This window comes from Mirounga leonina, unplaced genomic scaffold, assembly GCF_011800145.1.
Source record: "Mirounga leonina isolate KUSES-001 unplaced genomic scaffold, KU_Mleo_1.0 Mir_173, whole genome shotgun sequence".
NCBI classification, from domain to species: domain Eukaryota; kingdom Metazoa; phylum Chordata; class Mammalia; order Carnivora; family Phocidae; genus Mirounga; species Mirounga leonina.
Window position 1 is genome coordinate 23,158,101 of NW_023270447.1, and position 14,392 is coordinate 23,172,492.

Consider the following 14,392-nt stretch of genomic DNA (forward strand, 5'->3'; position numbering starts at 1 on the left):
TGCTTACCTACAGCTTGACAAGACATATGAAATAGGCCAGGACTTTGAATTAAACCTACCTTCCAGGTTGGGAGAGATAGAGAAGAAAGACACCCAGTGAACTACAGCTGATAATTTGGAGGAAGTCCAGGCAGAGCATGATTTCATAGAGATATAACACTAACAGGTGGAGATTGAGGCAGGCAGTTATTTTCAGGGCAGATAACATAAAAGAAAATTCAGAGACTTGTAGGTTATCAAAGTCAGGAATGTGAGTGCAGATATGGCCATAAGACTTGGCTTGAATTCAGGGACTGTATTCCCTGTGTGGGAAAATGGCAAGAATAAATTTGGGGCCCTTATGATCGAGGATTGAACATGTATACCAAAACTGCTTCATGGACACAAGAATAAGGCAGATTGCAATTCCCACAACTGGAGTACAAGATGGTAACCAGTCTTTAAGAACAAAGCAGGAATTTGAATCTGAGAACTGAGGCCCAGATCGTAACTAGGTAAACAGTAAGCCTGACTTGATGCTAAGTCTCTGAGAATTGGGCTAGAGCTCCTTAAATTCCTACCTAAGTTTAAAATTAGTTTCAACCAACAAGAAAATGGTTGACCCTTAAAATATGGATCAAATTGTCCTACCTGTGAGGAAAAGAAAGGGGAAGAGACTGAATGAATCTTCACAGAATACTTCACACTCTAGCCTTTTCCTATAGATATTGTACTTTATTTTTGAAGGATTTAAAAATATCAGTTTCGTGGTAATATGTATTCATGTGTAAAAGGTGTAGAAGCAACTATCAGGTTTTATTTTAGTGTTTCTAACCCTAGACAAGTTAGTCTGATCTTCTCTTTTCATTGCTTAGTCTTACAAAAAGTTGAATTCCTGTTTTTGTTGGTAATGCTTATTTAGTGTATATGTCTTTTATGATAATTCTTATTTATCTCTACTTTAGATTGATGTTGTTTCCAAACCACTGTTCTCTGAAAAGAACAAAGTATGTTCACAGTTAACTGTGGCCTTTAACAGAAAAATTTTGCATTGCTTTTATTTTTTCAAATTCCGTAAATGTAGTCATTAGCATTTTATAGTTATTTTGGTCCTCATACTTTCCTAATTATTTTATATGCAGTATTTTTCTAATTTCTTTGTCGAACTAGGAAAATGATTTTACTAGACTCCCTAAGCAGTAAGTTTTCCACTGTTTCAAGATATTTAGATATACTACCAAGTTTAGTAACTGTGCTCTAAAATATTAATACCACTCATATATTCAGGCATACAAAGTCTAAAATAGTTCTTAGTGTTTGATAACTACCATGTTTGATTAACAGTACCATTGTTAGACCCAGGCAAGAGAGAAACTTGATCTGGGTGCTATACTTTTGAGGACTCTGTACATCACAAATAAATAAATGTATTAAAAATAAAACAAAACAAAAACAAAACACATGAGTGCCCTGTCGCTCAGGATCCAGCAGTTGGCATTGGTATAATATGACCTGTAATCCTAGACAACCACTCTTGTTGCTGTTATCTATTGCTATATAACAAGTTACTCCAAGATAGTGGCTTAAAATGACAATAAATATATATTATTTTTCAGAGTTTCTGTGTGTTGGGAACTTGGGAATGCTTTATTTGGGTGGGTCTAGCATAGGGTTTCCCATGAGGTCACAGTCAAGATTTTGGGAAAGACTACTGTCATCTGAAAGCTTGACTGGTGTTGGAGGATCTGCTTCTAAGGGGGCTCACTTGCTGGCCAGCCAGTTTGGTGCTAGTTTCCTGGAAGGCCTCATTTCCTCTCCATAGGGACCTCTCCATGTAGCAACTAGAGTGTCTTCAGGACATGGTTGTTGGTTTGCACCAGAATGACGTGGTCCATGAGAGCAAGGTAGAAGGTGTAGTGCCTTTTATGACCTAACCTCCAAAGTATATTCTTTTGGTCACATAGGCCGGCCATGATTCAAAATGGGAGGGGACTACACAAAGGCATTAATATCAGAAAGTGAGAATCATGGGGGTCCATCTTTGAGACTGGCTATCACAATTTAATGTCTTCAGGCCTCAGAGAAATTCTTCTCCATATCTGTGGCCTATAATCTCATGTCTGAATGCTATGAAGCTTTGTAGGTGGTACAACTGCCAAAATTAGAGGAGAAACTGCTCAAGATTGTGGTGAGATTTAGGCAGGAAGTAGAAGCACTTAGGTGAGAGCAAAGATGAATTAATTAACTTCTCTAATTCTCCTTTCAGTATGAACGCAATAGAATCCTGTACAAAGAAGTACTGTTTCCCGATAATGCAGACTTCTATTTTCTTCCTTCTTTTTCTGTTATGATTTATGGTTTCAGAGGTAATAGAACTAGTGCAGTCTTTTCAATAGCTGCACCTAGAGACTGAAATATTTTGCATTATTAAGCAATTTATATTACTCCTAAATTTGCATTTCATAACTATAAACACAAAATTCATGAAGCATGAGTTTTGCATTAACAATTAGATGAATATGAAATGCTAAAATGATGAAGTTTTAAAAATATAGATATTAGATTAAATTTAAAAAATTTTAAGTAAATATAAAATTTTAATTTAACTAATATTGATAGTAATTATAATTTGCAATAGAAAATAAAAAAATCCATAGAAAGTCTTCAGAGAGGTGATCTATTTAAATTTTTAATATCTAGAAACAATGTAAGTAGTTTTATATTAAACATTACCACTTAGTAAAATTTGCAAATAGGACTTTACACAATCTCTACCTAAAGATTTAATTACCAATTTTATTAGTTTTCTATCACTGCATAACAAATACCACAAACTTAGTGGCTTACAACAACACCCATTTATTTTCTCACAGTTCTCCTGGGTCGGGAGTCCAGGTACTACTTAACTGGGTCTTCCGCTCAGGGTCACAAGGCTGCAGGCAGAGTAAGTGTCAGCTGGCTGCACGATCATCTGGAGGCTTGGCTTGAAGAGTTCACTTCCAGCTTCATTCAGGTTGTAAGAAGACATCATTTTTTCAAGGCTGTAGAATTAAATGCCCTGGGCTTTTTGCTGGCTCTTGGCTATAGACCACCCTTAAGTCCTATGGACTGTCCACATTTCCTAGAAATCACTCACAGTTCCCTGTCATGTGGGAGATGGAATCTTATATAGTATAACATAATCATATCAGTGACATCCCATCACCTGTGCTATATTCTGTTTGTTAGAATAAGCAAATCATAGTCCCACTCTCACTCACAGGGTGGGTGTCACACAAAAGCAAGAATAGCAGGAGGTCAGAATCATAGGAGGTCACCTTAAAGTCTGTCCACTCTTACTGATCCAACAGTGGAAGTGAGCAAGAACATTATTCACGACTGCAAGAGATTGAATGAAATCCCTGAAATGTCATATTCTTCATAAGATAAAATTTTATGACTCATCAAAACGATTAAAATGTAAGAAAGAAAATTATGCACAACACAGAAGAAGCAGTGCAATTCTGGCTTGCCCATTAGTAGACAGTTATTACATTGATGAAATTGGCAAATTGGGCAAGAAAGGCAAAAACTCAAGCTTCCCTATGGATGATACCCCTGGAAAATGGTTATTAAATCCTTTGGCAGTGTAAAGGCATTCCTAGGAAAGCACAATTTGATTTAAATTAATGGTTATAATTTTCTACTGGTAAATGTGAGAGAAAATTTGGTATTTTGTTTTATAACAAATTCTTTCAAATGGAGAAACTGTAGAAGCTATCTTTTGTATTCTAAGTTCAAAGGCAAAGTGTTTTGTCACTATTGTTCCATGTTTCACAACCAATCTTTTAAGATCAGTTTTTTACAATGGAGATTTGTGGCTGCAAACCACTAGGCTCCTAATTAAAGGAATACAGAAACTCTCCTGCATTTAAAAAATCATGCATGTAATTACTAGAAATGAAATAACAACTGATAAACAGCAAGCACGTGACTTATTCAACAACATAAAACATTGGCATGATGCTTTTTAAAAGAAAGTATATGAAAGCAATGAATCATGGAACACTACATCAAAAACTAATGTGTACTGTATGGTGACTAACATAACATAATAAAATTAAATTATATTAAAAAAATAAAAGAAAGTATATGTCCAGTATATAGCCAAATATAATGCTGCTTTTTGTGGCATGAACTGTGCTATATTTCATTAAACAGGAAAATATGTCTAGATTTAATAGGAATTATTTCAGAAGTTGATGACACAATGGTCAACATATAGGAAGGATAAAAAATAATAAAACAAATGATCTGTCTAGACTAGAGAATTAAGAATGAACTTAAATATTTAATGGGTAGTAAAGTGAGAGGAGAAATAATACATAAAAAATTTAAAAGTAGGTATTACTCAGTTTAACTAAATTGTTTCAGGGACAAAGTCAAGTTGAACAGCTAATATTTATTATAATGTTGAACTATCAGAATAGGACGTTGAAATTAATAAGTATTTTATTATTTATTATGCTAGTGCAGGTTTTGTCATAAGTGAAGAACTGATCATAGTTCTCTCCCCTTCCCTTCCTGGGGTGGGGCGGGAGGGCGTGGAGAAACCACTAATTTTATGGAAAGCTGGACTGGAGAGCAGCTCCTCCTACTGGATGAGGATGGGGCCACTCAGTCCCAAATAGCACATCTTCTAGGCAATCCTGAGTGGGTCCCCAAAGATGTTTGCAGTAGTTCCTCTCTGCTCCTTGTTCAGACTGATTGTGTCTTCATTTTTTAAGAAAAACTGTTGAGATCTCATTCACATACCATAAAATTCACCCTTTTAAAATGTACAGTTCAGTGGTTATTATTATACTGACAAAATTGTGTATCTGTCACACTAATTTTAGAACATTTTCTTCACCCAGAAAAAAACCCTGTGCCCATTAGCAGTCACTGCCCCATTCTCCCTGCAGCACCAGCCTGAGGCAGCCATTAATCTGTTTTCTATGTCTCTGGATATGCCTGTTCTGGACATTTTACATTAATGGAATCATGCAATATGTACCCCAGTCTTTATTATTTCACTGAACATTTTGAAAAACCTACTTATGATCTATCTAAAAAATCAATCATCTGTTATGTTTCAGATTTATTATAGAATTTTCCTCCACTTTTTCCATTACCTGTACATCATAAATACTTGGAAATACCCTTATTAGCTCATACTGGATAGTGTGATGTATTGCAGACATGTGAACTTGTTGACAACAGAATTTGACTTCCAAGGACAATGAAAGCAAAACGCCTGCCTGAACTTCAACTGACTTTGAAGGGGGTATGGCTACAATATGTTTGACTACACAGATGGTTTCTGCATTATCCTCTGATTACAGAATAAGAAAAACTGCTTCTAGTATGAGTTAACTATGCCTTAGAAACATCATCCTTTTTTTCCATTGCTAAACTATCTTTTAAATTTTGCCCATTCATGTTTGTGCTAGTGAACCAGTGGTTTTTGGCAATCTATTAAATATGTATTTAATAACTGCCTAAATAAAGAGATTAGAAGACTCTAATAATGTACTTTTATTTCTGTTAGTCTTACAAAAATTTAAAAAAGGAATATTATTAAAATGTTAATAATAAATCTTATAAACCATTTTGCTAAGTAGCTTTTAAAAAGTGAGCTTTAAAGTTGATAAATCTAGTGGCAAATCTTTAGAGAAGAATTTTAGTATATAAAGTAAGAGTAACTGAGTCATTGAGTTATTTTACAAAAGAATATATATTATATTAAGAAAGTGTGTTACTTACTATCCTTCATAGTTTTACAGTGTAGAATCCTCAGTAGGCGTTTGGGAAACTTGATTTTCAGTGTCACTGCATTTTGTGGTTGCAGGATTTTTGTGCATTATGGCTTTCCCCAATAACATAGTACTTAAATGATATTTGTTATATGTTTATCATATCTTGAAATGATGAACCAAAATATTCAGTGTAGATGAGGAGAAAGAGCACTGACTCTGCATTCAGACTTCCTTCATTCAAATCTCAGTCCCACTCATGACTGGTGAGTGCAAATGACTTAAGCTCTCTGTACTTCAGTTTTCTCAACTGCAAAGTGAGGATATGACTGTTCATTGATTCGACTTGTTATGAAGATAAAAAGAAGTAGTATGTATATAATAAAGTGTTTAAAGCCCTAACACATGGAAAATGTGCTAAATACATGCTTAAATAATATTAGCCATTTCATTCTTTGTGATGTGGGTTTAGGAATGGCATGAAATCACGGGGATAACTAACGGATTGGTCAGGCAGAAATCTTTGTTATGTTTTCTCTCATTCGGTGACTCTTTATATAGTGACGAACAAATGTATATTTTCTCCAACTTCACTTTCTGTATATGTTATTTGGCATATAAAATAATTTTTGTAAAACGCAGAAATATTGTACTGAACAAAATCAATGAAGTATTATACAAAACAAATACAAGTTTTTGTTGCACTATAATTTAGAGGTTAGGAAAGAAATATTTCCTATTAGTTCCTTATCAGAAAACCCAAAAAAATGAATTCTTTATCCATCTTGGTTTTAATAGCATTTCTTCTTTTTTCCCTGGGCCAGGGTTTTCCGGGTGACTTTGGAGACAGAGGCTCTGCTGGCCCTGATGGCAGTCCTGTGAGTACATTGTGGTGGTCCAGCCTTGCGATCTGACATCACTCAGACACCACAGCACCTGCACTAGCCGTCCTCATTATGACATTCAAATAAGCACGATGGGCCAAACAGTTGTGAGACCTCTGTGCACATTCCAATTTGTAAAGACAAAAATGTTCTGAGTCAATTCTGTCTTGGGAGATAATCATTAAAATAAATCGTTGTGACCATGTTAAATGTACCTGCGTGAGTGAAATGTTAGAAATATACAATCATAATACTGACTTGTATATTTTTGGGATGAGGGGAAGCCTTTCATGTACATGAAGGTCCTAGCAAGCCTCATGTAAAAATTGTGCACTCAGTGACTGCTCTTTTTGACTCAAGCCTGTCATTGATTTACCTGACTTTTGGGTATTTATTTCTAGAGAAGTCTTCTACTTTGGGATTATTCAGCTATTATTTTCAGATTAAGGAGTTACTATTCTATAATTAGTTTAATTATATTATCAAAGAATGATGATGGATTGTTGTTTTTTTGACATTAGGTAGAAAGATCTTCATTTTTTTTTTTTTTGCTCTCAGTAAACACCTATCAGCTCTCTCCAATCTATTCCATGCACACATTCTTTTATTTTTTTATTTTTTTATTTTTTTATTTTTATTTTTTTTTAAAGATTTTATTTATTTATTTGAGAGAGAGAATGAGAGACAGAGAGCATGAGAGGGAGGAAGGCCAGAGAGAGAAGCAGACTCCCTGCTGAGCAGGGAGCCCGATGCGGGACTCGATCCCGGGACTCCAGGATCATGACCTGAACCGAAGGCAGTCGCCCAACCAACTGAGCCACCCAGGCGCCCCATGCACACGTTCTTTTAATAAGATTTTAAGGTGATTTAGAGTCAATCACTAAATCCTTATAGCCTAAATTAGGAGTAGTTCCTATATTTAGATATAGGTAAATTACTAGCATTTATACTTAAAGTGTTAGAAAATAGTTTCTTTTTAATTTATTTTTCTAAATTATAACTTTATTAGTTATTCAGTTAATTTAGCCAAAGTTTTATTTGTTGTAAGTCTTCGCAGATAAGAGTAGAACTGATTTCCAAATAAATTGTTAAAAACCTGAATGATGTTTTAAGTAGAATGTTTATCATAGTTTTCTTGCCCTTGATTCTGGGGCAAGAGTATTTCAAGAGTAAAAAGTAAGCATTATTTAGTTTTTCCTTTAATACCATTTATGTATTTGCATAACTACTGTGAAGCCATCTCATTTAATTTTTTGTCAGTTAAACATACATGAAGATTGTTAGGGTTTAAAATATTTCTTTTTGAAATCTGCTCTTTATTTAAATATAATGCTTCTTGAAGAGCATTTTCAGGCTTTACTATCTTTAAGATATAATAATAAACTGGCTGCTTTAGTTTATTGGCTTATAATTCTCTATATTTTTTACTATACCTTATTTTCAAAACAGAACTTGAAATGCAAAAAAGGGGGGGGTGTTCTTGTACTTTGTATCATGTGACACTGCCATGGAGTGGATTAGGAATTATCATAAAGACTATAATGACAGGTTCAAAAGACCATCACAAATCAAGTGGAAAAATTAATATTGATAATTTAAAATCTCATTTATTATATATATAATTAATGATATTGGTAATTTCTTACATTTGTGAGAAATTTTTCAAAACCTTTTGTACATTATAACAGTTTTCATTGTGATCTTTACATCAGTGAGAACAAGTGTTATTATTCCTTTATTTTTTTAAGTAGACTCCATGTCCACTGTGGAGCCCAACATGGGGCTTGAACTCACGACCTTGAGATCAAGATCTGAGCCGAGATCAAAAGTTGGACACTTTAGCTGACTGAGCCACCCAGGCATCCCCAAATGTTATTATTCCTATTTTATAATGAGAAAACTGAAGTTTAGAGAATTTAAATATTATACTTCGAGAGTAGGTAGCGTTTTAAACCATCTGAAAATGCTCTTCTAACTCTATACACTGACAACTTATCTTTTTATATAATACATAGGTTGGTTATGTCTATAATGCTGACTACTTATAGGATTTACTTCCTTTATTAGATATATAAAAGACACAGAACAATCTATATCCTAGGCTAGGTGGTAGTCCTGGCATCCAAAAGCATGGTGCCAGGGACATTTTTGAAGAACTTAAACTGCCTCCAGAGATTTACACTTCTTGGGAGGATGCATGAGGGTAAAATTTGACATATTTTTTTTCTAGAAATATTTGTCTTTGACTTTGAAAAATGCTCTTAGTAGTTTGCAATTGTATTTAACCAACTTTGTACATTTCTTTTATGTAGGGACTTGTAGGTAGCATTGGTCCTCCGGGATTTCCTGGGCTTAGAGTGAGTATCAAGTATTATCGTTCGTATAAAATATTGTTTATATTTGTTAGATGCATTTGAAAATCTTTAGAAAAATGAGATGTTTTAGCATCATTGTTGGATATCAGACTTGCTCAAATGTATTTTCCTACCAGATAAACAAATTAGACCAGGAGTATGAATCAAAAAATTAAATTTTATGATAACCTAAAATAACAAATTTCTACAGATTTATGTGTACATCTGTATTTATGTCTGTCTCATTAATAGATACCTAAGACTCTGTTTCTTCAAAAGTATGACAGAACAGCCACTTCTCTTCTTTGGAATATTCTTTCATACCATGTGGCCTGCCTCGATAAAGATAGGTCTAAATATCATACCATACCATGTTATAGCACATGGTAACTGTATATTTTATTTCTGGAATAAAATTGAATAAATGGTTGGGAAACATCCTGAACAATAGGTAGTAGTTGCACTTCACTAATTCTGCTAAACATTTTTTTAAGATTTTTTTTTATGTATTTATTTGAAATAGAGAGTGTGTGCACGAGCAGGGGGGAGGGGCAGAGGGCAAGGGAGAGGGAGTAGCAGACTCTCCACTGAGCAGGGAGCCTAACAACACAAGGCTTTACCCCAGGACCCCAAGATCATGACCTGAGCCAAAGGCAGACACCCAACTGACTGAGCCACCCAGGCACCCTGCTGCTAACATTTTAATACCTAATTTATTATACTAAAAATATAAGTGATTGTATTATTTGTCCACTTACTCACTTTTATTCAGTGAATTTAACTCTGAGTTTCACTGAAGTTTCTAATGTAGGCAAAGTACAATTTAGTAAAAGCAATTCTGTGGAGACCAAAATAATCTACTCCAGATATGTAGTGATCTGATAAATTTTAGATTATTCATTGAAGCAAACAGACTGCTACTTCTGCCATATCTTCATAAATATATTCTCTCAGTCAAGCTTATGGTTCATGATAGAGATGTAAGTTGCAGATATTTTATATAAATTTAAGAGCCATGTGCTTTAACAGTCAGCTGAGCCAAAAGCAAGATTCACATACTTCTATAAAATGTAAGGAGCCCAATGAAAATAGAATCTTAAAATTATATGTATATCCATATAAAAATAGGAAATGACCATGGGCAGAGGTAAGATTTTCCCTAAAAATCAATTTAGGGCTTGCTCGTAACACATGAAGTAGGTAATTAAGACTCCAGAGTTTTATGCCATAAATTACAGCCACAATTATTTTTAGCTCGAATTTGAACACAGGTCTTTTGAGTCTAAATTTAATGTTTTTTCCCCCACCTTAACTGCCCAAGGCAGAAGGTGACAACTTGACCCAAGGAATACATCAGGAGTTCAATTATTGGAACTATGGCAAAAATCATTATAACAAGTTTTAACTTGCCATTTGGGGCTGGCAAGAGTATAGAATTAAAAGTCAGAGAACCTGAGTGAGTCTAAGACATTTAAACTTTTCTTTTACTTGATAATATAACAGCTCACTTTTTAAAGAAGAGATTTACTTATTTTTTAGGGAGAGAGAGAGCATGGGGAAGGGGCAGAGGAAGAGAAGCTCAAGCAGACTCCCTGCTGAGCGCAGAGCCCAGTGCTGGGCTCAGAGCAGGGCTCGATCTCATGATCCTAAGATCATGACCTGAGCTGAAACTAAGAGTCAGATGCTTAACCAACTGAGCCACCCAGACACCCCAATAACAGCTCACTTTTATTTAGTATTTTCCATGTGCTAGTCAGTGCTAGGTCATTTAATTCTCAGAACAAGCCAAGAGCACTCACTTCATGAGTGTTAGGCCCAGATTTGAAACCAGGTGATCTAAACCAGAGCCCAAAATTCTACCAGTGTGCTCTACCACCTCCTGAAAGCTTGTATTACCTTGAAATGTATACCATTTATCTTACGAGATGTCTTTAGGCTTCATGAGAAGCTCTGTTTGAAGGTGGAACCCAAAGGACCAATTTTTTTTTCTCTGAACTTAGAATAGGATTAAACCTGTAGATGGTAGTCGTGGCCTTACCGATGGGGAAGAAAGGAAGCTGGGGAAGGGAGTTGGATTCCAAAGATAGTCTTTATGCATTCGTCATTTAACCTCTCAGTTGGTTAACTCAGCAGCTTCTTCTACTACGCTCAAGTTTAAGACCAAAATTCTTAGCATGTCTAGACTGTTTTGGTTCTCATCTGCATCTTGAGACATACTTTGTGCACTAGCAAAACTGTTTATTCTCAGGTGCCATGCAGCCTTCCTACAATATGGCTTTGCACTGGCACTTATTTGTCTACCTGGAACACTTTACATGTACTTTTCTACCTAACAGTTAACTCTTACTCATTTTTCAACTCCAGGACTTTGCACAGTACCAACACATAAAAGTGCTTAGTAAAAATAACTGGTTTTTTTGTTGTTCTTGTTTTGTTTTTGTTTTTTGTCCTTTCTCTTTCTCAATTTACCCTTTGGTTACTGGGAAGAGATTCTACAGAAAAGAAAATGGTGAATGATACTAACAGTCATCTTTGTAATCCTCATCTCTACATTGATTTGATAGTACTTTATACTTTTCAGAGTACTTTCATACACATATCATTTGTTCCTCAAGTAGATAGAACAGGTATTACAACCTCCATTTTACATTTACTGAATTTTTAAATCAAAACAGTGTGAGCACCTACTGTGTATCAAATGCTGCACTAGAGCTAGGCCTAAAAATACAAACAAGATTTCTGTTTTTTGGCAACATTATAATCCAGTGGCACAGAAGGAAAAATAGATATATCATACGATGTGATCACTGCTCTAATGGACTAAAAACCACTGAGAAAGGAACAATTTATGTTATCTTGAGAGAGGAGGCTTCACAAAACATGTGTTTTAACTATATCTTGAAGATTATGCGTGAGTGGTGTGGAGTAGACAGGAAAGGGGCTCTTTAGGCAGAATGCCTCTTTAAATGCACAGAAGAGGTGAAAAAAATGCGATGTTTGGGCAAGGGGAAGAGGAGTCGAGGGATTGTAGCCTAGGAAGTATGGGGGGATGGGGGTGGAATTGAAGGAGGTGAGGTTTTGAAGATAATTGTGAAAAATTTATATAGAACCTTTATATTTCATAGTAAACATAGTAAACTGCTTGCTCAGTTTATCTGCAAGCACACATCTACCTGTTCCCTTATAGTTTCTGACGAGAGATGATACAGCTTTCTCCAAAAGATTTTTTCCTTGCAGCTGATTGTCATTTGCTTTCTTAATTAGTGATAGTGATTATTACCTGTGGGTGTGGGTGGGTGTGGTTGGAAAGCCTGAAGAGAACCCACAGTCTTCTCTACAGCGTGCTCACTCGTATGAGCTCTAATTGGCTAGCGGCTGCTCATTTTATATGAAGAACCTATCATTGAATCTCTGTTTCTTTGACTCACTTTGACTTGAAAGTTCTTTATTATTTCTGGATGTGTGGGAGGCTCTTCTGCCTTTGGTGCTGTATCCCAGACACTCTCAGCTAAGCTGCCACGCATGGAAGTGTTTCTCCTGTCTGCTCTGTCTTCTCATGGAAGAGGAGTATGGTAAGCAGAGAGTTCTGAAGACTTTCACATTATCCTGTGGAACTGAAAACTGCTCTTAGCCTATTGCAGGTTGCTTTGAGAAAGCTATAGTTCTTCAGGACTAGGATTTTCCACACCATTTGTCACATACCACAAAATGTTTGCTATTTCTTGGAGCTTTCTATACCCATACTATTTTACTAAATCTTTAAATATATATATATATTTATATATATATATATATAAATATATATATTTAAAGATTTTATTTATTTATTTGACAGAGAGAGAAAGAGCACAAGCAGGGGGAGCAGCATAGGCAGAGGGAGAAGCAGGCTCCACGCTGAGCAAAGAGCCTGATGTGGAATTCGATCCCAGGACCCTGGGATCATGACCTGAGCCGAAAGCAGATGCTTAACTGACTGAGGCACCCAGGCATCCCTAAATCTTTTATATCTTTACTATAATCTTTTACATCTTTGATATCTCTCAACACTTACTATTTTGTGTTAATTCTTTTAGGGTCACTAAAAAAGTAAAACAGTAGATTGTGCATACAAAGTACATTCATCTGAAGATATTAGTCTATGCAGTGATATATTTACTGAAACAAAGTTAATATTATTGCCTATAGAAAAAACCAACAGGATGACAAAGAAATGTTTGTTTATGTTTATAACATTTCTTTATTGTTTTTTGTTATGTTAATCACCATACATCATTAGTTTTTGATGTAGTGTTCCATGATTCACTGTTTGCATATAACACCCAGTGCTCCATGCAGAATGTGCCCTCCTTAATACCCATCACCAGGCTAACCCATCCCCCCTACCCACCTCCCCTCTAGAACCCTCAGTTTGTTTTTCAGAGTCTTCCATACTTACATAGATTATTGCTGCATAATTTCCAAACAGAAATGCTTATTGTATTTTTTGAAACTCTCATTATTTTTTAAGCTATGAACTTTGAATAAACTAGCCACTGTAATTATAAGAACAATTGTTTCCTACTGATAGAATTTGTCAATGATATATGAATATTGCATATCTGTTTATTAAGTTGGAAAATATTACTCTTTCCCTCTCACAGTCTCATATATTTCAGGATTAAACATATTGGAAATAATTTATCTCAGTTATATTTCACAGACTTTAGGACTCACGCAAAAGTAAAGATGTCATATTTTCCATTCTGAAATTTGTATTATATGAATGCAAACTATTAGCAATGCTCTGTTATGTTGGGAGATAGTTCTTGAAATCACTGTTTAAAAAAATATTTTTACTGAAGTACAATTAACATAGTGTTGTATCAGTTTCAAATGTACAGTATAATCATTCAATAATTCTGTACATCAATCAGTGCTCATCACGGTAAGTGTACTCTTAATCCCATTTATCTATTTCAGCCATCCCACCACTAACCCCCCCTCTGGCAACTACCAGTTTGTTCTCTGCATTAAGAGTCTTAATTAATTAAGAGTCTGGTTTTTTGTTTGTTTGCCTTTTTTCTTTGTTCATTTATTTTGTTTTTTAAATTGCACATGTTTTTTAAATTGCACATATGAGTGAAATCATATGGTATTTGTCTTTCTCTGTTTATTTTACTTAGCATTTTAACCTCTAGGTCCATCCATGTTGTTTCAAGTGGCAAGAAACAACAGTCTTTTTTATGGCTGAGTGATACTCCAGTGTGTGTGTGTGCGTGTGCACGTGTCTTTTTTATGGCTGAGTAATATCAGTCTTTTTTATGGCTGAGTAATATTCCTGTGTGTGTGTGTTTGTATACCACATCTTCTTCATCCATTCGTCTATGGATGGACATTTGAGCTGCTTCCACGTCTTGGCTGT

General features: G+C 35.1%; 1 protein-coding gene across 1 annotated transcript in view; it reads left to right on the forward strand.

Moving 5' to 3' along the window:
- Positions 1 to 14,392, forward strand: part of COL24A1 (collagen type XXIV alpha 1 chain) — a 391,807-nt gene that overhangs the window by 121,950 nt on the left and 255,465 nt on the right. Inside the window, exons 14-15 of the mRNA XM_035018127.1 lie at positions 6,578 to 6,631; positions 8,950 to 8,994. Of these exons, the coding sequence (XP_034874018.1) occupies positions 6,578 to 6,631; positions 8,950 to 8,994 (99 nt within the window). The remainder of the gene's footprint in view (positions 1 to 6,577; positions 6,632 to 8,949; positions 8,995 to 14,392) is intronic.